Source organism: Sinocyclocheilus rhinocerous, unplaced genomic scaffold, assembly GCF_001515625.1.
Source record: "Sinocyclocheilus rhinocerous isolate Xijiao unplaced genomic scaffold, SAMN03320098_v1.1 scaffold558, whole genome shotgun sequence".
In the NCBI taxonomy this organism is placed as follows: Eukaryota; Metazoa; Chordata; class Actinopteri; order Cypriniformes; family Cyprinidae; genus Sinocyclocheilus; species Sinocyclocheilus rhinocerous.
This window is the reverse complement of record NW_015634502.1, coordinates 2,049,283-2,075,317: the sequence shown is the minus strand read 5'-3', so window position 1 is coordinate 2,075,317 and position 26,035 is coordinate 2,049,283. Positions and strand designations below refer to the sequence as shown.

The 26,035-nt window shown below is 38.1% G+C and overlaps 1 protein-coding gene across 1 annotated transcript; it reads right to left on the bottom strand.

The window, feature by feature from the left end:
* Positions 1 to 339: 339 nt before the first annotated feature.
* On the bottom strand, positions 340 to 26,035 carry LOC107745832 (A disintegrin and metalloproteinase with thrombospondin motifs 10-like; the record flags this gene model as incomplete). The annotated part of the gene is made up of 16 exons (XM_016559837.1): positions 25,847 to 26,035; positions 20,151 to 20,473; positions 16,290 to 16,648; positions 14,357 to 14,516; positions 13,483 to 13,685; positions 12,597 to 12,680; positions 8,894 to 9,039; positions 8,303 to 8,346; positions 8,014 to 8,031; positions 7,426 to 7,531; positions 5,836 to 5,982; positions 4,803 to 4,944; positions 2,863 to 2,970; positions 2,646 to 2,791; positions 700 to 763; positions 340 to 442 (listed from the first exon to the last, which is right to left on the bottom strand). Coding segments are annotated over exons 2-16 (1,933 nt in total), but the record flags the coding sequence as incomplete, so codon positions are not given.

Below are 26,035 nucleotides of genomic sequence, written 5' to 3'. Positions count from 1 at the left end.
AATGAATGCATTAACTAACATTAACTAATGGGACTGTATTGTAAAAATCATATAGGCTTTGTCTAAACATTTAATTCTATTGTGTTTAACAAAAGGTATGCCAACTAGAAATAATGTAGGGTCCCATGAATATCATTTGAATATAATTTAGTGACCTATTTTATGTATCAGTAAAATAGGTCACATTTAAAGGACAATACCAATGTGGTAAGACTTATAGTGCATTTAAGGCAGAACTGTAGCAGTTCAGAGTAAAAACAGGCTAATCGAAGTGACACAAATCAAAGTGACACGACCAGTATGTCTCAGAACAGGTGCTATAAAGGGCTGTGTACTTACCGCCCCTGTACGGCTTCCAGGTGTAGAATTTCCCCCGGAAGGGAACACTGTCAAAGTCCGAGCACTGAATCTCCCGAAAATCCTGAGATCCAGCCGGGCACTCCTAATCCACACACAATTCAGTCAGTCTGAGAATATAGTGGAGCATGGCAACTGTGAATCCTTTTCATCTATTGGAGTAAGTCTACACATTTAGAGGTGTAATATTTTGCCCAATGCACCAGTCTTCAGTTGTCAACTAATGTAGAGGAGCAGAATCCATCCACAAGCAAACCAAAGTTCTAGTAATTATTTGAAGAAACGTCAGACAGATACACACACAAATGGAGTCCGTAAGTGATGTGCAGGTATCAAACTCACATCAATGTTGCAGGATCTAAAACGCTTCCTCTCTCCCAGACAATATTTTCCTCCAACTGTTGGCCTGCATCCACACAAAGACAGGCATAAGATACATCTGAGTGTAATTTCAATGTAACTCTCAATTACTATAATAATTATTATTAATTATAATCTTTATTTGACCCTCTAACTCTAGCACTTTCTATTATAATTTAATTCTACTTTATCTATTTATCTTCTTTTTTTATAAAAAAAAAAAAACTAGCTATTTTTTTCTATTCTATCTACTTGTTTTTCTTTTGTGTGTGTGTGTGTGTGTATGTGTGTGTATTATCTATCTATCTATATATATATATATATATATATACCTTGCTACGTGTACTGCGTTAGGCTAACCGAGACTTGTCATTTGCACTTATATATTGTTGCCCTTTTGTTAGTTTTGACTACTTTTATTGTCCTCATTTGTAAGTCGCTTTGGATAAAAGCGTCTGCTAAATGACTAAATGTAAATGTAAATGTAAATTACAAAATCATTCTGCTCAAGTTCATTTCAGCCAGACATCTTCTGTCTTTCTGTTAGTTTTTCCGATTTTCCCTGGCATGTTGACAGACTAGGTTGTGTACAACAGGCTGAGAGTAAGAACATTATGAATCATCAAATCACTCATACAGTATACACTAATGTTCAAAAGTTTGGGGTGGGTACGATTTTTTAAATGTTTTTGAAAGATGTATCTTATGCTCACCAAGGCTTCATTTATTTGATCAAAAATACAGAAAAACAGTAATATTGTGAAGCATTATTACAATTTAAAATAACGGTTTTCTAATTTACTATATTTTAAAATGTAATTTATTCCTGTGCTGGAAAAAGCAGCCTTCAGTGTCACATGATTCTTCAAAAACCATTCTAATATGCTGAAGTAGTGCTCAAGAAACATTTCTTATTATTATCAGTGTTGTGCTTTTTTCAGGGTTCTTTGATGCATAGAAAGTTAACAAGAACCTTTATTTGAAATCTAAATGTTTTGTTAGGTTAACATTTTAAATGTCTTCACTGTCACCTTTAAACCGTTTGCTGTGTCCTTGCTGGGTAAAAGTATTAAAGGGGTCATATGATGCTGCTAAAAAGAACATTATTTTGTGTATTTGGTGTAATGAAATGTGTTTATGCGGTTTAAAGTAAAAAAAACACATTATTTTCCACATACGTGAACATTTGGGCGGCGTTATGCATATCTTCCCACAGAACGACGTAGGTATGTTGGGGTGTGTTAGAACGAGCCGTTTTAGGTAGGTGTGGCTGACTCTGAACTTTTATAAAGAATATCTCTTTGGATTTGAGACTTTAGTCTTTGCAACTTTACAGATCTTCTTTATGCACCAAGAGCTTGTAACACTCCAAAGAGAAAGGAAAAATTGAAATCGCATCATATGACCCCTTTAATTTCTTATTTAAAAGAAAATGACCGCAAACTTCGGAACAGAATTTTATACTGTATACATAAAATACTTGGATGTCCAACTACACTGCACAGAATACTGTATCCCATAATGCAACACGCTTGATTGGCCTTCCATTTCCATTGTGATAAATGAACCATAAGTAATGTCATCTCATTTTTGACAGATTATTTGATTAGTTATATATTAGATATTTTTACACAAAATTAGAATAAAAAAAATTTTTTTTTACGATGCTTTAACTGGATGCCCCACACATACAACATAATGAGGTAATATGACAATGTAGAAAAATCAAATAATGCCTATTTTTTCCACTTACTGTTTTAAAAAAAATAGTAGGTAGCATACTGTGCAGTATTCAGTAAATAGCAAGCTGTATTCCATTTTGAACATTGTCATTCACACAATGTAGCATATGACCATTGTCACTGAATAATGCCACTAATGATCTGTCCAATCAAACAGTGTTAATCAATCACATGAGCCTGACTCACCTGGGGCTGTCACAATGGCGAATAGAGGACGAGACTCCGCCCCCACAGGTGCGACTACACTCCTCCCATGGCGACCAGTGGCCCCACCCACCATCTACCCCCTCCGGACGTGTTCCATATGGCACACACACTCTTTTGTAGCACCACTAATGAGAAAATAGCATTAATCAACATAAAACAGTAGACATGGCTGTGTTCTGCTATTCCTTGTGCTCACCCCTTTTTCGATGGTGCTGGTCTGACAGATGGTGCCCTCGGCGGCTGGGATACTACTGGTGATGCAGCGATTCCCTTTACTCATGCACCAAAGCTCACTGCACACTTCCTGAACACACACACACAAGCCACTAAACAAAACTCCAGATAAGGCAGAAAACACTAGGGTGGCCATATGTGCCATTTTTACAGGACACGTCCTGGCCAGGATTTCTATATTATGCTTTGTTTCCTGTTTTCATACTTGCTGAAGGTAATGATCGAAAAGTAGCTTGACCAATAACCTGCAGGCATTGTACATAATCGACCAATCGTGGCGCGTGAGAAGGTGGGATCTACAGAGAACGGTCAAATCGATGCAACTATACGCACACAGATTAGATGTGTTCGTTCGACTTGAAGCAGCGCTGCGCAGATCGATCGGTGGTTGACATCAAAGTACCGCGAGAGCGATTCGAAAGCTAAGGAGCGTCTGCACTTTATAGCTCTCACGGATGTCATACACCGATCGGTATGTGCAGCGCTAACAGCCAAAACCTGGATATTTTAGGCAATATAGAAATCCTGTCCAGGACGTGTTCCATAAAAATGGCACGTATGGTCACCCTAGGAAAAAACAGACCTTAAGAAACACTCATGAGACTGAAGAAATGTGTGGAAAGAGCAGAAATGGGACATTCCTTCACCAAACAACGTCTTCCGATGTGGCTATGTGGATGCTAAGGTGTTCTGAGCATTTTTAGCATGTTGTACTCATACCATGGTACTCTTTTTGTTTCTGATGTAGATCAGATGTCCCCTTAAATGTAAAGAACACACTGCACTTCAGACCTACCTAACAACTTCCTGCTTTATTAGACTACATAGTTACAGTGATAGCTGAACTAGTGTGTTATCCTCCTACAGATGTTCAGTTTCCTGCACTGGTATCCCATAAAGCAGTCAATACCTAAAGCTTGACTCAACAAGAGCAGATATAGCACACTATACAGACTGAGCTCTGAGCTCCATTGTGGGTCTGTGGAGGTGTAAGGGTCAAGCTTGGCTGGCAGAGAATAGAGCCGCAAACCAAAGAGAAGCAAACTTTTGACCAACTTGTGGTTTTGGACAAAAGTGGCAGAATGCCAGTGTCTGAAGTCTTGGGAGAGCAAAAAGATGGAATATTACAGCCAGCGAAAGGTAGAACGACTATCTGGTGCAGATTTACAGAGAGAGAGAGAGATAAAGAGTGCGCTAAATGATTTACTGTGAACTTTTCCACAACATTCTAATTTATTGAGATGCACCTGTAAAGGCAACCTGGATAGGACCATAACCCACAATTCATCTGTACAAAGACTCTACTTGAGCATAGATGTCTTACAGTAGGATGGTTATATACTTCTAAATGAGATATTTTAAAAAGAGTCAATATACAAAAAAGATTATTTTACAGATTTAAAAAAAAGAAATATTTTAAACATGTTTTGAATAGTTCACCAAAAAATAAAAATAAAATGTTCTAGCAAATCATGACTCTAACACAAAAAGTTATCTTATGCCTTTTGAAGACAAAACATTGCATATGCATAGTATTACCAAGGTATTTTTTGTTACTGATACTGTAAACATAGAATATCTATGTTCTAATGTCTAAAACAATGCTGTTCTTGTATGGTGATGTACACTACCATTCAAAAGTTTGGGGTTTTGGATTTTTTTTTAATGTTTTTGAAAAATGTAATTAAAATAAAACTGATACATTTTGCAGGATTCTTTGATGAATAGAAAATTTAATCTTACTGACCCCAAACATCTGAAAGGTAGATCAGAAAAAACATGGTATTGTCATGGTACCATTGTCAAAAATCATGCTCATCTGCATTTTTAATAGATGATGATGATGGAATTTTCTTTCTTGGGTGAAGAACTGTTGTCGATTACACTGAGTGATGCAAGTACCCCGTATTTACACTGACGAGACTTCACTCCGTACTGAAAGCGGCACTGTTCGTCTGCATCATAGGCTTGGCCAGGGGCTGTGGTGGGGTAAACAAATTCCTGCTTGGGGGGAGCATTGTTCAGGCAGGAACCCATGCCAGAGCTAAGAAACAATCAGAAGGAAAACATAACGGGTGTGTGAGAAGTGATGAAAATGTAAAGGCTAGTTCATGCTGCCCTGATGCCAACAAACACTAAATTCCAACAATTGTTTTTTTGTTTTTTGTTTTTTTGGATCAGTGTGTTAACTCTTGTTTACATTTGTTGTGGCAGAGTGAATCAGCCTTGATGGTTAGAAACCTATTTTAATCATCATAGTAAGAAATTTACGCAAAAGTGCCACAGACTATTTTGATACTAATTTAATATAGTTTAAAGTTTTATTTATTCCTGTGATAGCAAATATGAATTTTCAGCAGCCATTACTCCAGTCTTCAGTGTGACACAATCCTACAGAAATCATGCTAATATGCTGATTTGGTGCTCAAGAAATATCTTATTATTATCAGTTTGAAACCAGTTAAATATTAACAGTTAAATATAAAGTTTATCAAAATAAAACAGCACATATTTGAAATAGATTTTTTGTAACAACAAAAAGTCTTTACTGTAGTCTATAAAAAGAAACAATATTTAAAATGAAAAGAAATAAAATTGGATTAAAATGTACAACAAATATTCACTAAAATATTTGAAAACAGAAAATGTGAACTAGCTATCAGAAGATTTCAGGCATAGTTTACAATGGCCAAATATTAATTAGCCTGTATATTGGTCTATCATTATTAAGCACCTCATGTAACAAATGCCTCGTAAACACAAACTCAGACGATCATGTTGTAGTTTAAACAGACATTCACATCAATCATTTTTATAATCCAATCCTTTGGAAATTTATGATACTAAAATTGAGTAATGATACGGTCAATATTTCACACTAAATCCAATATGTCTCAGTGAAAATACAGATCTCAGACTGAGGCAGCAGACGCACTCGAGGAAGTTGGTGATGTAATCGCGGCTGCAGGCAGACCAGACGAAAGGGTTAGTCTTCATGGTGATGTGGGCAGCCATGAGTTTAGCAGTCTCCTGACTGCGCACCCCACATGCATTGCCAACACCATCATGATTCATCCCAAACCTGAAAGAGAGAGATGAATGATTTTATGGAATTATAAAAATGGAATCCCATGGTCCTGGTTACAGAATGTGAACATACATACCCAAACCTATCAGCACCTCTCACAAACCTATGCAATCCTATACACAGTTAAACATATGCCCCCTAGTCTAGACAGCCGCAGTGTGCAGCGTCATATGGCCATCAGTTCAAAGGGACCTGGATGAACCATAAGGACCAGATCACTAATGACTTCACCACCTATGAAAACAGCTCCGAAGCCCATGAGCGTAGCCAAGGCAACAATGTCAGAATCAGAATCAGAATGAGCTTTATTGCCAGGTATGTTTACACATACGAGGAATTTGTTTTAGTGACAGAAGCTCCACAGTGCAACAGAATGACAGTGACAAGACAGGACACAGATAATAAAAAGAATTGTATAAAAATATACAAAATAGACTGGGTCAATGTGCTGAATGACCCAGCACAAACAGAGCTCAGATCCATACAACGATGGGGAAAAAATGCTTTTCAACTACCAAAGCAGCAGAAATGACAACACAACTGCCTTTCAGGGAAATATTCCGAAGTGTGATATCAACCAGGCGTGCCCATAAATTCAGATGAAAGTGAAAGTGACGTGTAGCCAAGTATGGTTTCCCATACTCGGAATTTGTGCTCGCATTTATCCCATCCAAGTGCACACACACATACTGTGAACACACACCCGGAGCAGTGGGCAAGATATAAATATTGCAAGACTGAGAGAAAATATTAGTGCAGTTGTTGATAATGAGCATTATTTGTATTTAAAAGCATTAAGAGCATTATTTGTATTTGTCTAGTGGCTTTAGAGATCATCCTTGAATTTAACCCAAGTTTATTTTGGTAGGCCACTCAGAGTAGAGGTCAAATGTTAAGGTCAGAGTTGAGAGGGTATGCCCTGATGACTCAAGTAGGCAAAACTGGAATTTAAGAGAGCTGATGTAATGCTGGCTTATAGTAGAGCTTCAAAAGGTTTTGGAATATACTATATACCAACATAATTTTGTCAGTTTAGGTACATCAGGGATTCCCAAACTTTTTTGTCAGCAGAATCCCTTTGAACTAAAATACTTAATGCCTTCTGAGATTTTAAGTTAATATTTCAATAATTGAACAACACATTTGCATGTTCACAGTTCTCTGACTTTGGTTATTGGTCACATTAAATGCAGGTAAAAATGAAATTTTGAATCATTTTTAGTAAGCATTTCATTTTATTTTACATTTCTGTATTTATTTTCATTTGACATGTTTATCATTTAATGAATTAGCTTTTAATTAATTCACAAACCCCCTGCAGTTCCCTCTTGACCCAAAGTAAACAGCATCAATCATCAAAATTCAGGCCAAAAGACACGCAGGAACAGAGGAACATAAGATGTAAGCAAGGAAGTTGAGGAATTGGAAGAGACTCACGTGTGTCCTATCTCGTGTGCAATGGTGAAAGCAGTGGCCAGACCAATGTCTTCATTGATGCTACAGCTTCTCTCTGGCTCACACATACCGCCAACAGGTGCCAATCCTGATACGGACACATGTGTGCACACGAGCACAGTGACATGGACACACACATACACATATATGCTACAACACTATCCACCTTATTTTTAACGTAAGAGTGGGCCGGGTCTTTTTAACTTGGCTTACATTGTCAGCCGCTTTCAGTTATTTCATCTGTACAAAAATGTATGTTGATTGAAATTGCAAACTTGTATATTTGTTATCATATTATCATATTTTTATCACAATTACAAACACATTTTATTGCACATATAGTTTTACAATTGACTGTACTGTTTATTCTTATAGTTGTTTACCTGTAGCGGCTAATTGATTGGAAGTTCCACACATTCACACATTCACAGGAAATAGCTTACTTCCACAATGAAAAATAAGGTGGATATGCAAATACACATATATGCAAATCCTACTACAGTACTGCTGATTAGTTAATTAATTAATTATTCTCTACAAACTAATCAAAATTAAAAGACAATACAGTACCAATAAACCTTCGATTAGCTTTGTTATGAACAGAGAAGAAATGAGAAATCAGCAATGAATAAGCAAATACTTAATATATGCAGACAGATAAGGCAATTAATTATGGATGATTGAATGGATTGGTAGGATGGATGGATGGATTGGATAGACTGGTAGAATGGATGGATTGGTTGAGCTGATGGATTGGTAGGACGGACAGATTGGATAGATTGGTAGAATGGATGAAATGATAGGATGGATGGATTGGACAACTGAATGGATTGGTTAAATGGATAGATGGATGTCTTACCAAGTGTTCCACAGGGTTTGTTCTTGTAGATGCAGATGTCATACCTGAAAACACACCAGAGAAATATTTATGATGTTTTTTTTATTTTTGGGTGAATAAACTGCTTGGGTTTCCACAGAACACACACACACACACACACAGATACTAGAACTGTGAGACAGGTCACAGACTAGACACTGTCCTGATAAGAGAGTGAAGACAATGAAAGGAAATGCTTGATGCATTCAGCAGACATACCCTCTGATATAAGCCTCCAATATAAAGACTCAACACTTCCCACAATTTCTCTTTCTCTCTGCTTCTCTCTTTCACTCTCACTCTCGATTTCTTTCTCATACTTCACATGTTATCTCTCTCACTCAACTCTGAGGCACAGGAATTCAACCTAACTCCTCATTGTGTAGATTAAAGCTAAAGCATGATTTACCATAAATCGCTTGTTCTTCCAAACACACACTTCAAGTACACTACAGCCTTTTTAAAATTATGACCTGTTGCCTTGTAGAACCAATGGAGTGCTACAAAATATTAGACAGATATTAGTGTGTGTGTTGAAAAAGTTTTTAAAAGCGTATACTGAAATATGCTGACCTGGTGATGAGGACTGCTGTATCATGGTGAGCGATTCCATTGTCAGGGATGGCATTCCCATGTCCGTTCCGGTGCAGGATGGACTTTTGCCACTTGCAGAAACTGTCTAAAGACTTCCCTGCATGATGGTTTACCTCTAGTGTGGGCTGGCAAGAGAGGAAAGGAAAAATTTGGATCAGATAAACTTGGATATACATCGTACTCTTTGTGTATAATTTGATGAGATAAATGTATGTGCATGCTCATATGTATTTGTAGTACAGTAAGACCCTAAAAAGTTTTCCCAACTAGGCTGATACTGGACTTCTTTTTAACAGTTGACAATATGCTGGTTCTTTAAGCTGAAATATTTCAATTCTGTACAAAAAAAAAACTGCATAAGTAATGATTGTTTTCAAAAAGGTTTCACAGAACACTTCTTCCATTTGCCATTGGTACAGTATGCATATGGCTCACGTATAGTGTCTACACCTTAAGGTGAGATCAAATCAGCAAAAATGTCTACCAAAAGTATGCATATGGCTCACGTATAGTGTCTACACCTTAAGGTGAGATCAAATCAGCAAAAATGTCTACCAAAAGTATGCATATGGCTCACGTATAGTGTCTACACCTTAAGGTGAGATCAAATCAGCAAAAATGTCTACCAAAAGTATGCATATGGCTCACGTATAGTGTCTACACCTTAAGGTGAGATCAAATCAGCAAAAATGTCTACCAAAAAATTCACAAGGAAAAACGGTCCATATGTAGTGTAGCAAATTAGCAATACATGAAGCAAGCAGCTTTATAACAGTAAATGCAGCAAATTTAGTATTAAACGTTCAACAAACATGAACCTGATGTGAAATTTGCATGGGAATTTCTCCTCACAAGTCATGCAAAATTCCAATCATGTGAATTCCTAAAGAGATCCAATTCACCAGGGGACTTTTTTCATATGAAAGTAAATGTGGCAGTCTGTGCGGATAGACTTTTGGGCAGCTTGCCGACATATGCGTTGTGATTCAGGCACCATGAGTTTGAGTCCCAGCATGTGGACCTTTCTGTAAATGTGACAGCACATTTTAACTGCAATTGGAGAAACTATTTTAACATAAATTCCGCTTTATAATATTTTGAGCTCTTTGAGAAGGAGTCCATAGAGATGCTTTGTTTTAGAGATGCAAGTTACCCGCAATAAGTCTAACTTTTTAAGGTACAACTTATAGCTTCTTTAGCTTTAAACATGCACAGCTCTGAGCCATTTCTCTGCTTTATTGATGAGTTTACAGTTGATGAGGGCTTGTATGATAATACAGACACAACAAACACACTGCTAGAATGTACAAAAAGACCCAAGATGGCCACAGCATCGTAACCTAGGAATGCACACACATTGGCATAGTCTATAATTGTATCATCCCACAATCCAGTGCTCAGAATCCTAACTTTCCAGGTTTCCTCTACCACAGGGGGTGGTGGGGTGTTCTCATCTGGAAACGAACCATGTTTGGTTCCTCAGCACGCCACGCGGTAGTTATCTCAACACGGCTAATACTGCTCCTAATGACCGGTCTCCCATCATTTGTCAAATGACATTATGCGGAACAAATTACAGGGGATTTATTTTTAGCTGTCTGCGATTTGGGATCATTAATGCGTCATTAAATACACCGCAAAACCCCACTCCTATCCTTTCCCTGCCCTGCGTCGTCTGTAGGAGCCTGTTTGAGGTCGACGTATTCCAGAGATCCCGCGGAGCGAGCCAACTCGCTCATGTGGTGTCGTCACGCCCCGCTCAGGACAGAGGTGGAAGCCTGAATGCATGACAGAGGCAGATTGATTGCATTTAAAAGCAGGCGGCGAGAACAGTAGCAGTACAGTTTGGCTTCCCTTCAGATTTTTCTCGATTTCTTACACATTTTTTTAAGGCCCTGTACATTCATGAGTGTGGCAAAATGAGAGGTCATAATCAACAATAAGAGCAGTCATGGCAGGTTCTCTAGACACACCCAGCAGAACCAGGTAGCAAACAGTCCAGACTTGTGCGGACTGTCTCAACTGCCTCAGACTAGGACGCTTTTGCCTGTAAATACACAAACAAGGAATTCTTTGACAGGTGAAATAAGCCAGACTAAAGGCCTGTTCACACCAAGGATGATAACTATAAAGATAACGATAAAGATATAGTTCTAAAAATCGTTCTCAATATTAAAGAATAGCAGAGTCCACACCGCAGCTATAACGATAAAGGCACAGAGAAATGATATAGTTGGAATCACTTTCAGAATGATTTTTTCCAGCTGATGAACGATAAAAACATTAAAAGCCAATCAGAATCAATCCTGCCATAACAAGCTCGAGAATTTAAAGCAGCAGACGAGTGTGCGCTTGGAATAAACAGACGATATCGTCCGCTGGTGTGGACAGAATCGCAGAATCGGTGTGGACGCTAATATAGTTATCTTTATAGTTATCGTTCTTGGTGTGAACGGGCCGTAAGGCTTATATGTGTATGTGTTGGGCTGTCACAATCATGAAATTTTGTCTGATGAATAATTTGTGTATAAATATTTGCAATAAATGTTGCTTATGTTGCTAGTAAGCTTAATGCACATGTTCTTGGAATTATACAATAAAGTGTACGTTTCATTCAGGATTTTACAAAGTTTTTAAATATTGCACAGGGCTAGAATTGCAAGAATAACAATATTTTAAATATATTTTTTTATATTTTAATATGTAGTTTTACATATACATTTACATATAAAACTACATATTAATATAAAACTACTTAATGTTGTGCAGCTTAATATTTTTGTGGAAATTGTGATACATTTCAGGATTCTTTGATGAATAGAAAGTTCAAAAGAACTGTATTTATTTAAATTAGAAATCTTGTCAAACAATCTAAAATCCTTACTGTCATTTTTGTTCAATTTAAAGCATCTTGCTGGATTAAAAAAAACAAAAAAACATACTGACCCCAAACTTTTTAACAATTGTGTATATTTCTATCCTAAATCCTTCAATCAAAATGTAAAAATAATGTATTTATAATTTGTATATTATACTATAATATTTATAATTTATATTAAAGGGGTGATTGATCAGCTTTTTTCAAAGGCTTGATTGTGTTTTTGGGGTGCAGTATAACATTTTCACATATTTTACCTTCTACACCACTGTTTCCGTTCTTGTCAAAACAGTTCCAGGAGGCAGGGTTTATGTAAACATCGGGGTTAGTGAATGATGTCACAAACCCAGGAAGAAGCTCGTTGTAGTCCCTACAAGCCTTTTTTTGTAGTCCTTAAACAGCAATTTGTTTAAAAGAAAATATCTCCCTTTGCATTGAACTCTGAGCATTGTAACTTTGCAGACATTGCTTATGCTCTAACAGCAACATTACACACTAACTAAAATTTCAATAATCAACCACCACTTTAAAATAAAGTGAAGCCAGAGCGTTGCATTCACAATGCATGTTAAACCATTGTTTATACTTTTCACAAATGATGCATGCACACCAGAGGTGTTTATATCTCACATAACACACTGCTGCACCAGAAACTGAAACATGCTATCGCATTTCTATGTTCACTTAAAATGTCCCTATTTGAATGGTAATGCGTGACTGGAATTTAAAGTGCACAAATACTGTGATCAGGCAAATGTAATAAATGTAACAGTCCTCTAGGCAAATGTGCTTCAGTAAGAGTACCTGGTCTTCCATCAGTAGAATAAGCCTCGTCACAACGATGTTCACTGCATTCCCCAGGCTAGAATCCTGGAACAGTTTGGCAACCTGACCTCCAGGGAAACAAGAAAAAACCAGTCTTAAAAACGAGCCAGTTGTCTGTTTTTAGACCTTTCTAATCCTGCTGTTTACTGTAAAGATGGACAGTTTACAGTCTACTATAAAACCAGTGCTAACTGCTGCGCTGGGGCAGCGAGGTGAGGTAATCCCTTCATTAAACACATTCCACAGGTGTGAAACCATTTGTAACAATGCCACAAATCGCCCATGGGGATTATAAATTGGAGAGAGAAATATGGATCCTCAGAGTGACAGAAGACAGTTACTTGGTTTTCATTTAATCATTATTCTCTGAGCCAAAACAAATGACCTGGATAGGTCAAACATCCTCTGAAGATTCACTTAGTCTGTGGGACATTGCAGACTGTTCATTTTAGGTCTTTGTAAGGCTCTCAAGTAACCGGCGAAGAGTTTAGCACAATGTCCGAACAGTTTTCTTCCATAAAAAGACAGCAACTAGAAACCAGGGGTAGTCAAATCCCAAATAAGCACCAAAAAAATCGTCCAGAAAGTATTTCATTTAACTTACATGCAGAACCCATATGATAGCTTTGTGAGGAACAGATCAAAATCTAAAATCTTTTGAAAATTTTCTTGACTTGATGAATCTTTCACATTCATTGTATGGAAAAGAGCAGCTTGGACATTCTGCTATAAATAACTCCATGTGTCCAAGGAAAAAAGAAAGTGATATGGGTTTTCAAAAGACATGAGGAGTGACAAGATTTTCATTTTTGTGTCAACTATTCCTTTAAGCATGCACACAAGAACAAGGAGAGTTGAAGCTTACAATATTCATGACAGCCAGAATGTACTGTTCGATATCGCGACGGCCATGATAGCTGACCATCATCTTGTCGGCCACCACGAGAGTTTCGACGTAGCGCTCTCGACTGACAGAACGCTTCAGTGGTAACTGGCCCCGTCCCATCTGGTTGGGTGAGGGCTTTATTGTTCTCTGCCACCATCCATAGCTCTTACCAGGCTTCTCATCTAAAGAGAAACAGCCACAATGAGCAAAACTCTGTAGTTACAGTTTTTATTAAAATCTTGTGATGAAAAAAGTGCCTTCAATCCAGAACTTAATGCTATTTTACAAATACAAAATCCTTCTAGCGTAACTTCAAATTGTGAATGAGCTGACTTTGGATTAATTACTTTCAATAAGGTAGTTATGTTAAGTTTACCTATAAACCTGGCAGTGTCCCAAATAAGTTCGATTTGGTTAGCATGAAATGTAAATTCACCCTATCTTTTTTTCTAAATGAATTCTTTGAGCTTCTGATGAAAGGGCAGACTTCTCTCTGGTGACGTATGCCAGACTTCTCCAATCATTTAGTGTGCTTAAACCCCACCTCTTTCTTACAATCGACTACGTACAAGCTCGTCATTCAAATCTGCCTCCATTCAATGCACAACTGATGGACAGAACCAAATTCCTGCCCATCATTTTTCAACAATCTGTTTCTCTCAGATGTATGTCACAAAATGCGGTAAAATATCAATTTCTACTTCCATTATAATGTGACTTTAATGTTATGATTAAAACGGGATACCATACATACTGAAAGACCCCATGAAATGGGTTGGCGAACACAATTTTCTCTTGTGATTTGATGCTTAAAAGGTTTAAAAAACATCTTCATGGCCTTTTTAGTTCTTACCAATGACTCCACAGGACTGGTCCATGTTTTGGTATCTTAGAGATGACCGTTTGTACACCACATGGGGGTGCCCTTCTCTGCCATCCTCATTAGTGATGTTTTTAGCAGAAACCAAGGGTTCGATAAGGTACTCCTCACCTGCAGCCACAATGACCCCTTGCTGAAAAAACACAAGAAACCATAGATTCAGATTAGCATGAAAGGTCTGACATTGAAATGTATGATATACTTTTGCTTGCATGTGAAAAAACGAAACAGTTGGCTTCCCTGGGCAATCTGATTTTACAAGCTAGATACATTGAAGTCCCTGACAAGATCAAATCATCCCATCATTAGTCTCCCCTATAAAATAATGAGCTTGCGCTAGGCTAATAATCCTGGATGAAATGGGAACTCATGGAGGCTGGCCAAAGGATCTTAGCATGTTTCATTGTTTCCTCTCTTCATCTCTCTCGGTCACACTTTTCAAGTCCACATAATCCTGTAATGTGCTTAGTGATGCTCTTGTGGACACACTGAGCATTCCCTGATGAATTTAGTCATGCTACTCTGATCACCAATAATTAACCTGGAAGTTTCTTACCGCCTTCATGAGCAAGCTTAATCCTCCATTGTATTTACTTGTGTTGGTGCACACACGATTAAAAATGGATAAATTATCGACCAGGCCAGTCATGTATTAGCACCTGTGATGCCAGGTAGTTGAATCGCCCAATACTGTATCCAGGATGTCAGATGGCATTTATCAGAGAGATTTAACAGTATACTCAAAGGGTCTGGATAAACAAGCATTGGTCTTGACTTTGCAATCTGTTTACGCAGGTGTATTACCAGCTCAGGCAAGTAATGAGCAAGCCACAGCATGCTGCTTGAAACTAAATCCATCATTATTCTCCAAAACACCTGTTTTTAGAGTTGAGCTTTACACCAGCTGGGAGAGACAGACTTTAGCAACACCTGCCCATTTCTAATGTACAGGGGAGCCACGACAACTCACTCGAGTATAGAAAGAAAGTGATTACGTTGTATAATACATCAAAGTTTGATTAAAAGAGTCAATTTAAAGGCACAATATGTACGATTTTTTTATTAAAATATCCAAAAACCACTAGAACAGTGTTATATATTTTGCTGACTTGTGTCCCAAATGTTTCGAAGAATGTTTAAATCCAGAGAAATAAGCAATTTTAACTAGTGACATGGACCGTGTCCATAGTGTCATTGAGTCGCCTGCCAATGACGTCATAAGCCCTCGATTTCCGGTTTTGTTTTGTAGAAAACATGGAATCACCAAAGATGCTTTAATATGTCGTGCGTTTTAATCGACCGGTGACGACCGCACAGAGTAGCATTATAACAGAACTTTCAAATGTATCTAGTATGATAAAACAGTGCTGCTTTTTTCCCCCCACATACGCACGACCGGAAGGAGCGGAAGCGGTCGACTGTGGCATAATAAAAGCTCCGCTGCTTTCGAGCCGTGTGTCACACTCGTTCAGCGGCCTCGTTTCGCTTCGACGGCTTTCAGCCTCCCCCTGCTTCATACTACTACGTTAATAAGTCATTAGCTCATCCATGAACATGATTTCTGACCGAGTCCCATGATTCCACACGTCATCAAACTACGCCTTTGTCTATTTGTTTATTTTGAATACGTGCCCTCTAGCGGCGAAAATTACATATTGTGCCTTTAAGTACTTTTATAAAATTATAAACTTCACATTTCTGCTTTATACATCAACATTATGCCATAAATGCTGTTGATTAAGTTTACTTTTATTGAACCTGGAATATTCCTTTAAGGCTATAGGTGTAGCCCATTTTGTGGACTTCTGCATATGATGTCATATTGTATGCGTAGGTTAAGTGCACAGTAATTAGCACATAATTTGAGACACATCACCGTTTGTTTCAAAATTCCAAAGGAGCTCACCAGGCCATTACAGTTGCTAAGAGCCACAGAACTAGAGTGAGGCTGGTGCTGCAGGTGACCCACATAGTGGCAGCTGGGCAAGTATGGGTGACTCCAAGCCAAGCGCCCCCTCTTCCAGTATTCCACACGGAACTGTCGCGAGAGCAGTCCTCCCTGCAGCGTGAGGTTGAGCAAAAGGTCAGCGCTCGATGTGGAGAGTTGATAGTACAGCTGCGGCTCTGGAACGCTCTGCGTTTCCGTGCTACGCCGGTGTCGGCCATTCCTGTGAGAGGTCTCCTCTTCCGATAGCGTTTCCCCATGTGGCCCCACACGCACTGGGATGGCGATCTCATACTGGCCCAAGCTGGACAGAAACTCAGCTGTGGAAACACATAAAATGTCCTTTAGATTGATGGATGGAAGTTGAGTTAAGTTTATATAGCTCAAACAATAAACAATTAAACATGCACTGAAATCACAAAAAAAAATTTAAATATTATTGCATTAAAGTATATTATATAATATAATATTTAAAAATTTGGAATGTAAATGCACATTTACATGGATAAAGACATATCAAAATCATACCAGTAGCCTACAAATTTTTATTTAACTTGAAGATCACTTCATGGGGGCCGCCATACTGAGGTCACATGACCAGGCCTAGATGAAATCGGCACACTCTTTCCACATTTTCTGCACCGATTTTAGGGTAAAATGTCTGAGGAATTCTGCAAATTGGATTTAAATATGGAAATCTGTGGGAGTAAAGAGGAACTAAGAGTACAAGACACTTATTGCTAGCAGAAAGCATAAATAAAAAACTTAAATATGTAATGAATACTAAACAAAGTTTTAAACTAAGACGCAAGGCATGAGGGATGTGAAGGAATTTATGCCTCTAGTTGTCGGTATCACTCCAAGACCATAAAAAAATTACTAAATGCACTTTTAAGATCCAAACAAGTGAGAACTGTTAACTCAAATCAACAATACATACGTAAACAAACAATTTTAAGCAGATCACTGTCTCTTGGATCAGCTGGGGCCCATGTAAAGAGCCTCTGGTTACTAACAAGGATTTTATTCAGTTGCAGTTATGTACTCTGACCGTGTCAATTGCCGAACAAAAGAGTTCACAGTGAAACCATTGAATAGACCACAGAGAAGAAAAGCTAGTTAGTAGCCCTAAGACCAAGGGCTGCCTGTTGCTATGGAAATCCTGAAATTGTATACTTCTTGTTCCCAACAGTGGGCCTAGAGATTAATTGTTTAAATTCGGCATTTGAAAAACTACACCCAAGGGGCGGAGATTGGCAAAGAGACAAACATCCTGAAACCAAACCAAACCCTTTTATACATTCAGATGTGAAGAAATACACCAGGATCAGTGTCCTTAATGTGAAACAAGGTTTGTTCCATTGGTTTGTTTACTCCATCCTGCCAGTTCAAACACTGTGAGCGGGGCGACAGCAATGTCTCATTTGTTTGGGTCCAGCAGCATGAAGATGAGACTTGTATGTGACCTTGATTCAGCTTGTCTTACTACTTTCCGTAATCTCTCAGAGCTGTAGAAAATTTACATCAGCAGACGCACCATATGACTTATATTAAATGTGGCATTGTGTACAATGGCAAGAGAAGGACAAGTAACCTTAGAGAATACAGTCCATTTGATTAAGCCTTCCATAAGGAGGGAATAAAGGCTCAAACCAAGTGCTGAAATGATAAAAGATCACATCTTTCCCTCCTCACAGCAGTTACTCAGACTGGGCCACTTAATAAGACTGTCTAATTAGTGAAAGAGCTGCTGCTTCTAAGCCCCATATGTGTTTGCATGGGGTTTTTAAAACCTGCGCAGACTTAAGATCATCACCGGACCAACAGAAGAGCTCAACAGATGAGGTCCGTCCTTTTGATTAAATTTAAGCTAACTTCTTAAGCTAACTGCTTTATACACCCTATCCAACAGTAAATGCTGTCTGGGTTTAAAAATTACAATCAATTATAAAAGTAATCAGTGGTTGAGTGGTTTGGAAGTAAAAAGGAAAATGAAAAGTAAAAAGTTCAGGATTACTTTTAGGACTGAACATGCAAAATAACATGTACTTTTTACAATTTACACCATAAGTCATTACTTATTTTGTTACTTTATTTAATAACAAACACGATTGAAATCATTCTCAATTGAATAATTCTACAATTAGAGTTTATGCATTATGTGTGACAATGGTTCTTACAAGTAAGCGACATGAAGTGACAAAACTAGATTGCTTCTATTATAAACAACGAAGATGTTTAAACTGCAAGAAGGACACATATATTCAGGCGTAAAAGTAAAACATATCACTCTAAATAACAGCCTAATAACTAAAAAAAAAAAGAATGAAAATAAAAAATAAACTAATAAAACACTTGCAAGGCATAAAGAGAGAGCCTAAGCCAAATAACAACATGTCATTTTTATTATTATTATTAAGCATAAAACAACGATGTAACGTATTCACATGCTATAGGATAAATCTGACATTAGAAGTAATTTTTAATGCACATTTTGGAAATTTTATCTCAGTGTTTCCATTCAGAATTTTTATGTGATCTTCCAAAATTCACATAAACACACAGGGATATAAACTCTTAACTATAGTGATAAAAATTCAGCTAGTTTGAACGATTTTAAGTAACACAATTGGCCTCAAGTTGCTCTAGAGGGGCCATCCGTGTACTAAAACTGTGCTTTAAGTCACTCTGGATAAAAGTTTCTGCGAATTAGCCAAGCATAAAGGTAATCTAGCCTTTCTCTATAACTTGAATCCAGACAGTCTCAATAACAGGAGTCAGGGGCACAGCTGGGTTTTATGTCAAAGCATGAAAGCAGAGCTCAAACTGTACCACACGCCTAGCCCTCTGACCGCCATCAACCGGCACTATCTTAAATAAACATAAGGCCCACAATTGATGGACGGGTACTCCCTGCCCTTACACCTACAGGGTGCACCGATCCTCCAGAGCCTTTGATGTGTCTTTAATCTCAACAAGGAACCTGAGAGGAGGAGGATGCCTGTGTTACTTCCCCATAAACTCCCTCACCATGGACAGAGCCCCATTAAAAGAATAAAGACTTCACTTTTGATTCAACAAACCACCGTCAGGAACCGCCCAGGGTTTGAAAGTTTATTTTAGAAGGTTAAGAATTGAAATAGTAGTCCATTTTGCTAATTATGAGATATTGCTAATTATGTTTAATATAGTTTTTCAGTTACTTTACCATTCAGAAAGATTTTTTTTTATACTTTTATTTAGCCAGGATGCATTAACTTGATCAAAAGTGATCAATTTCAAAGTAATTTTATTTCAAATAAATGTTTTTTTTTTTCATCTTTCATTTCATCAAAAAATCTTGAAGAATACATCAGTATCACCATTCAGTGTCATCAGTAACATGGCACAGCATCATGGTTTCCACAAAATATTAGGCAGCACAACTGTTTTCAACATTGATAATAATAAGAAACTGAGCAGCAAATCAGAATATCAGAATGTTTTCTAAAGGGTCATGTGACAAATATTCAGATAAATTCAGCTTTGCTGACACGGGAATAAATTCAATTTTAAAATATATTAGAAAAGAAAACAGCTATTTTAAAGTGTAAGAATATTTCACAATTTTAGTGTTTTTACTGTATCTTTGATCAAATAAATGCAGCTTTGGTGCGCATGAGAGACTTCTTTCAAAACTTTTGAACGATACACGAAGCAGGATGGCAGCTGCCCCCTTTAATACACTTTATCGGCAGCAAATGGTGGCCAAAACGAAATGAACACTTATTTTTCACACCATTTACTAAAACTTCATTACAATTAAACAATCAGGAATCTCACCTTGAGACTGAGCAAACTCCTCAGGACTCCAACTTTCTGCCACTCCACGGGCAACCATGGCGATGATGCCAACGAAGGCCAAACTCCTCCACACCGTTTCCATGGTTACTACAGCAAGCTTCAATGCGGTGCCCAGCCCTCTGTCCCAACATGTCTTCTGCCCTCTGACGGCCCCACGCTCACCAAAGTGACGCACAGAATTCTGGAGCCATGGGGGCTTCACTTCTACGTGGTTCCTGACACTTCGCCTCTTGGGGTTGGAGGTGGAGGACGGGCAGTTCTAAGATGTGTATAACCGGGGATCATAAATATGAAGAGCCTCCCTATTGAAAAACAAACATGTTAGATAGATGCAAAAGAAAAGAAGAACAGCGAGTTTCTTGGCTAAATGGTTCCTCTCTGACTGACCGGTCAAACATATTGCCTTGGGAGGCTGTTGTTTGCATCCTGTTGCTAGAGCTAATCAATCATTCCTCCTTTCACATTCAAGAGGAAAGGGGAAAACCGCTTTCTAAACTGCGGGCCACTGTTTCTCTTCACTCTGTCCTTCACCGGAAGAGTGCAAAAGAAAGGAAAGCATTGTGGGGTCAGGAGGCCAATCTGACGTCTGGGGCTGGCTATAAAACAAAATGTCCTAATTTGAGAAATACCACAAGAGGGACTCGTGTGGCACCACTGTTTCAAATGGGACACAATGTGAGAGAGGCAGCCATAGGCTGTGTTCGGCTATGTAATGCATACTGTTGTTCATACTGTATAATGCCTACTATTTTTGATCGTAGTATGCGAGTGCACACACAACATAGTTGTCATGTTACATATACACACACACACACACACACACAAAATGTATTTAGATTAGTTACATTTAATTATTTAGCAGATGATTTTACCCAAAATGACTTTTTTAATCAACTCAGAAAACTGGTTATTTTTGCAATTTACTGTAGAAATTCATGTAATAATCACATATAAAGTAAAGAAAATACATTGTTGTAAAAACTGTGGTTGATATTGCCTCTGTCACACTGGAAATGGAAGGTTAATTCAAGCAATCACAGTTGAAATGATCTGCACTTCATTCATCCCACTGAAAATTTTAGGTTAAGTGCATTGCATTGTGGGATAACATCTTCCTTGCAGTGTGATTTGATTGTATACTGCACTTTCATTGGTCTTTCACTTTCCACACTTTCATTCAAATGTCATGCATAAAGAAAAATGGCATATTTTGCTCAGTATATACATTGCATACTGCAAGAATAATATGAGTAGTATGTTATTATGCCATTTCAAACATGGCAATGCACAAGTTTGAGACATTTTTCCATTTTCTTTATCAGCAATATGATCAACATCAACAAAAGCTATTCTACCTCCTTTGCACACTCCTTGTTTCTTTCATTATCTGTCGATCCCTCACTCCATGCTTTCTGGGAAGAGGTAGAAAGAGATGCCATACAAGCTCTGATGGGTGAAGAGAAACCAAGTGCAGACAAAGGTAATCAAGAACAGATGGGAAATGATTTGGCAGCATAAGGATACAAGTTGCCTCTTGAAGAAAAAAAAGATGAACTCAAACTCAAGAAAGAAAGGGTAAAAAAGTTTAGAGGGGTTAAAGGAGGAGGAAAAGGAGAAAATTTGGGAAAGGGTGGGAGAAAGAATATAGAGTTTTTACATTAATTTGTCCATCAAGGATAACTATTTCTGACTAGTACCACAAAAAAAAAAAGACAATGGCCAAAGAAGTGTGTGTCTGTGTTTGTGAGGGAGCTTTGTCTAATTTCTACGGAAAGACTGTTTTGGAAAGCTATTTGAAACCACTGTGTGAAACTCATCCAAGATTTCTGTTGCCACAAAATAAGCCATGTTAAACTGCCTGACAATATTCTACATTCTCCTCCATTAAAAACCAAACACTCTCTGTCTCCATTGAAAAAAATAGCAGCAACAAATAGGTCAGGACCCAAAAGTGGCCTCAGAGGCTGATGCTGGTTTTAAGTTCCCTTAATTTCCTATGGGCTGCATTGAAACAGCTTAAGTGCAGCAAGTAATCTTAAAACACTAAGAGGTCTTTGTCCCCTACAAATAGTGATGGACTACATGCCCCTGTGCTCTCCACACCCTTTCAACCCTCCAGGCTTTTTACTGTTATTTCCTGCTTGGCAAAGCCTCTTTACTTGCATTACCTCTTGTTAGAGTCTTGTTATATTATATCTTGCCAAAGAAGGTCACGAAGTGTCACGAACTATGTGGCTTTGAGGCTTGATCAACCCAAAAGGCCAACATTATGTTATAATAAGTGTTGGGAACTGAAAATTGTTAGTTTCTTTTCTATTTTTAGAGTAAATATTTCTCACAGACTGTATGCGTTCAACAATATATTGTACTAAAATACTTTCTCTGCACTATTAATTCAACCATGCCACAACAACGATACTGAATCTACAGTGTAAAATAGACAGCATGACCAGTGTTGTCTGTTTCCGGAATGAGTAAATCTTTTGAGGCATTTAATTTTAGTGAATCAAAATCCTACAGCACAACCAGTGTAAACCAATTCCCAAACAAATCACTCTAATGATGACTTGGTTCTTTTTGGTAAATCAAATGAATAAATCAACAAAATGGATACATTTTTATTTGCTTAATACACAGTTAAGGCATGACCAGTGTTATATTTGTTTAATATGTAGTTACAGTGCAACTAGTGTTATCCGATTGTAAAACGAATTAATACTTTGAGCCGTTTCCTTTCAGTGAATCAAAAACAAACAGCACAATTTCCTGAATGAAAGACTCTAATGAGTTGGTTCAAGATAAATAAATAAATTAATAGTTTGTTGGTTATTTGTTATATCTATGTATAGTCATGGCAAATTGAAAGAGTCATTAATGGAGTCATAAATGGATTCAAAAACATTAAAAGGAATCAGAATCATTCAGTTCTTATCCCCATTATATAAAACAATATAACAGAAATTGTGTAAATTAGAGGAAATAACTAAACTTTTCCAGTGAATGATTCACTTGTCCATCTGCAGTCTGTTTTGTGACAAAAAAAAAAAAACACCGGCCTACAAAGCAGGACAAGGAGCTCAAGACACAGAGGCCACAGGAAGACATGACCCCGTAAAGAACATCTTCTCCAAAAAATCAGCTGTGGCCTTGAAGGAGTTGAACTTCATAATTGGCTGCTCTTGGGGCAAATCAAGAACGAGAAGCATCTGCGAGCTACACTAAATGTGACATGAAATTTCAGGAAGGGCCTTGTAAACTGTTAGCGGAGACATGAGGTACAAGAATATGTGTGATCTGAGATGGCAAGAAGCATTTTTTGCTTTCAGACTACTCTTGAGATGGGGAGCCATCAGGCACGAGTAAAACTCTGATAATGAAACCCATATGACAGACTGAATGTGAAGCCCGCTCTGCAATGGAGAAATCTTGGGTCTCAATCCTCAATCCTGGAAACTAGGCAGTCTCTCTCCATCTCCATTTGGATGACATACGAGCAGAAAGCCTCCTCACTTAAGCTTGACACTGCACTGTAACAGTACGAAAGAGCCACAGACCACTGGCCTTCACAAACACTGTCTTACCCACTCACAACAAGACTTGATTTACACAAACCAGAGGATTCAAACTGGGAAAGACCCCAAAAACAAAAAGCTGGTGTATCACACTTCTCAATTCATTTTCCGCTTGCTCTTTCAAACAAACAAAGCACAAACAAGAGAATTAAGATAATGATCACCAATGCACTGTCAGCAGAAGTGACTTATGTAACAACCGGTAATGAACTCTGAATCCATCAACGGAGACCACAATGTGAGAGCTATTCATGACCGGCTGTGGAGCATGAACATTTTAGTCAGCTCACAAACCACACACCCCTGAACCAGACAGATTTTACTACACCAACCCTATAAACCCACTTTGTTTTCCCTTGAAAAAAAACAATATATTGTTTATTTAACAGCCTAAACAATGAGCCTCTTCAGTTTTCTTACAATGTTCATGGTGTTCACCAGTAGAGGGTGGTAGTCTAGTGCGGGGTTTTCAATCTTTTAGATGTCACAGACCCCCAAATATGATCATCCTTGTGTGAGAGACCCTCATGCTAAAATTCAAAAGGCAGCTATATTTTCTTGTATAGACGAATAGTATATTGTGTATAGTATATTACAAATACATCTATCATTTCTATCATTTCTACATTACATTGTTGTTTTTACTCACTATAGTACTGTACTGTTTGTATTATCTCTTAATGTATAATTTTTTTATTTAAATCTTTTTAGTTATTTATTTATTTAATTTTAACTTACTGATTTTTTTTTTACACAGTTTTTTTTTGTTCAGTTTGAAAACCCCTGGTTTAATGGATCAACCAGTGATAACCCTAAGATTTAACTAAAGCATTTGGCAGCTCCAGGAAAAACAGCAGATTTCCCACACTATTAGACCCATGAATTTCCATGATTTTCATGGATTAATTTCCATTCCAATTTCAAGACCTGGAAACTTTTTTTTTCTTTTTCTTTTTTACCCGATATTTACTGATTTTCCATAAGTGTGGGAACCATGGACCAGTTCTTGTTACTTTAGATAAAAAAGTTATCTGCAAATCAAGACGCTCTGTGAGTAACCATCGTAAATAACAAACATAAGTCTATGTCTGATATCAAAGTCTAAATATAAGACTCGTAGTTTCCAGCAGCTACCCCAAGCTCGCCAAGCTCTCTCCATCACAGGTAGATGCACACGGACAGGCATGGAGTTGCTCCAGGAGAAGCGCTCGGTCTACCTCAGCGGTTCCCAAACCTGTTCCTGGAGGCCCCCCAACAGCACCCATTTTGGATGTCTCATCTGACACACCCATTTCAATTCTTGGAGCCTCCACTAACAAACTGATGAGTTGAATCAGGTGCGTTTGATTAGGGAGATGTCTAAAATGTGTATTGTTGGGGGGCCTCCAAGAACAGAGTTGGGAACCACTGCTCTACCTGACAGGAACAAACTGATGAGTTGAATCAGGTGCGTTTGATTAGGGAGACGTCTAAAATGTGTATTGTTGGGGGGCCTCCAAGAACAGAGTTGGGAACCACTGCTCTACCTGACAGGAAGCAGGCCTCCTGGGCGTCCTCGTTGCCAACTTACGCATTCAAACTACATAATTTATCCAACTTTCAAACGGTTATGTCTCTAAAAGCCAAATGGTGGAGTATTATGCTTGTATAATAACTACATATTTCATGGGGGAGACTGTTGATCTATAATTCTTCTTTTTATTTTTTTTGTCTACCAGTCGTTCCATTTGATAGTAGCTGAAATCAGGCATTAATGGAAATATTACAAGCGCAGATCATTTATTAAGTAGCCTATAGGGAACTGGACGCGTTCCTCAGAGACTCTTGGCAAACCCTTCGACTCTGAACCCCACAGACAAAAGAGAGATTTCTGCTTTCTGCTAGAGTGATCACCAGCTGGTCTGACAGCGCTGCTGCCTGCCTGCATCATTTTAGTTTCATATAACTGCATGTAACAAACTGACAGCAGAACAGACATGCATGTGTATCCCTAAAAGGTTTGCATTAAAAATTAGAATGATAATAATGCACGGTTGCAATGCATTAATTTGCATTCTGCTATAACATAGGTATAAAGAAACAATGACTTGACAACGACCTTACCGTTTAATTTGTCCAGGAACGGGCAATTTGGCGACCCTGAGATTTGCCGACCACCGTCTGTTTTGTCGTCCTCCTTCAACACCACGTAGTTCTCTGCCACATACTGAGATGAGCCGGTGAACTGTGCTCTGGTGCTGCGTGGTTTCTCTGCTTCCTTCTGTCTCACGGCTGAAGAGAGGAACTGAGTTC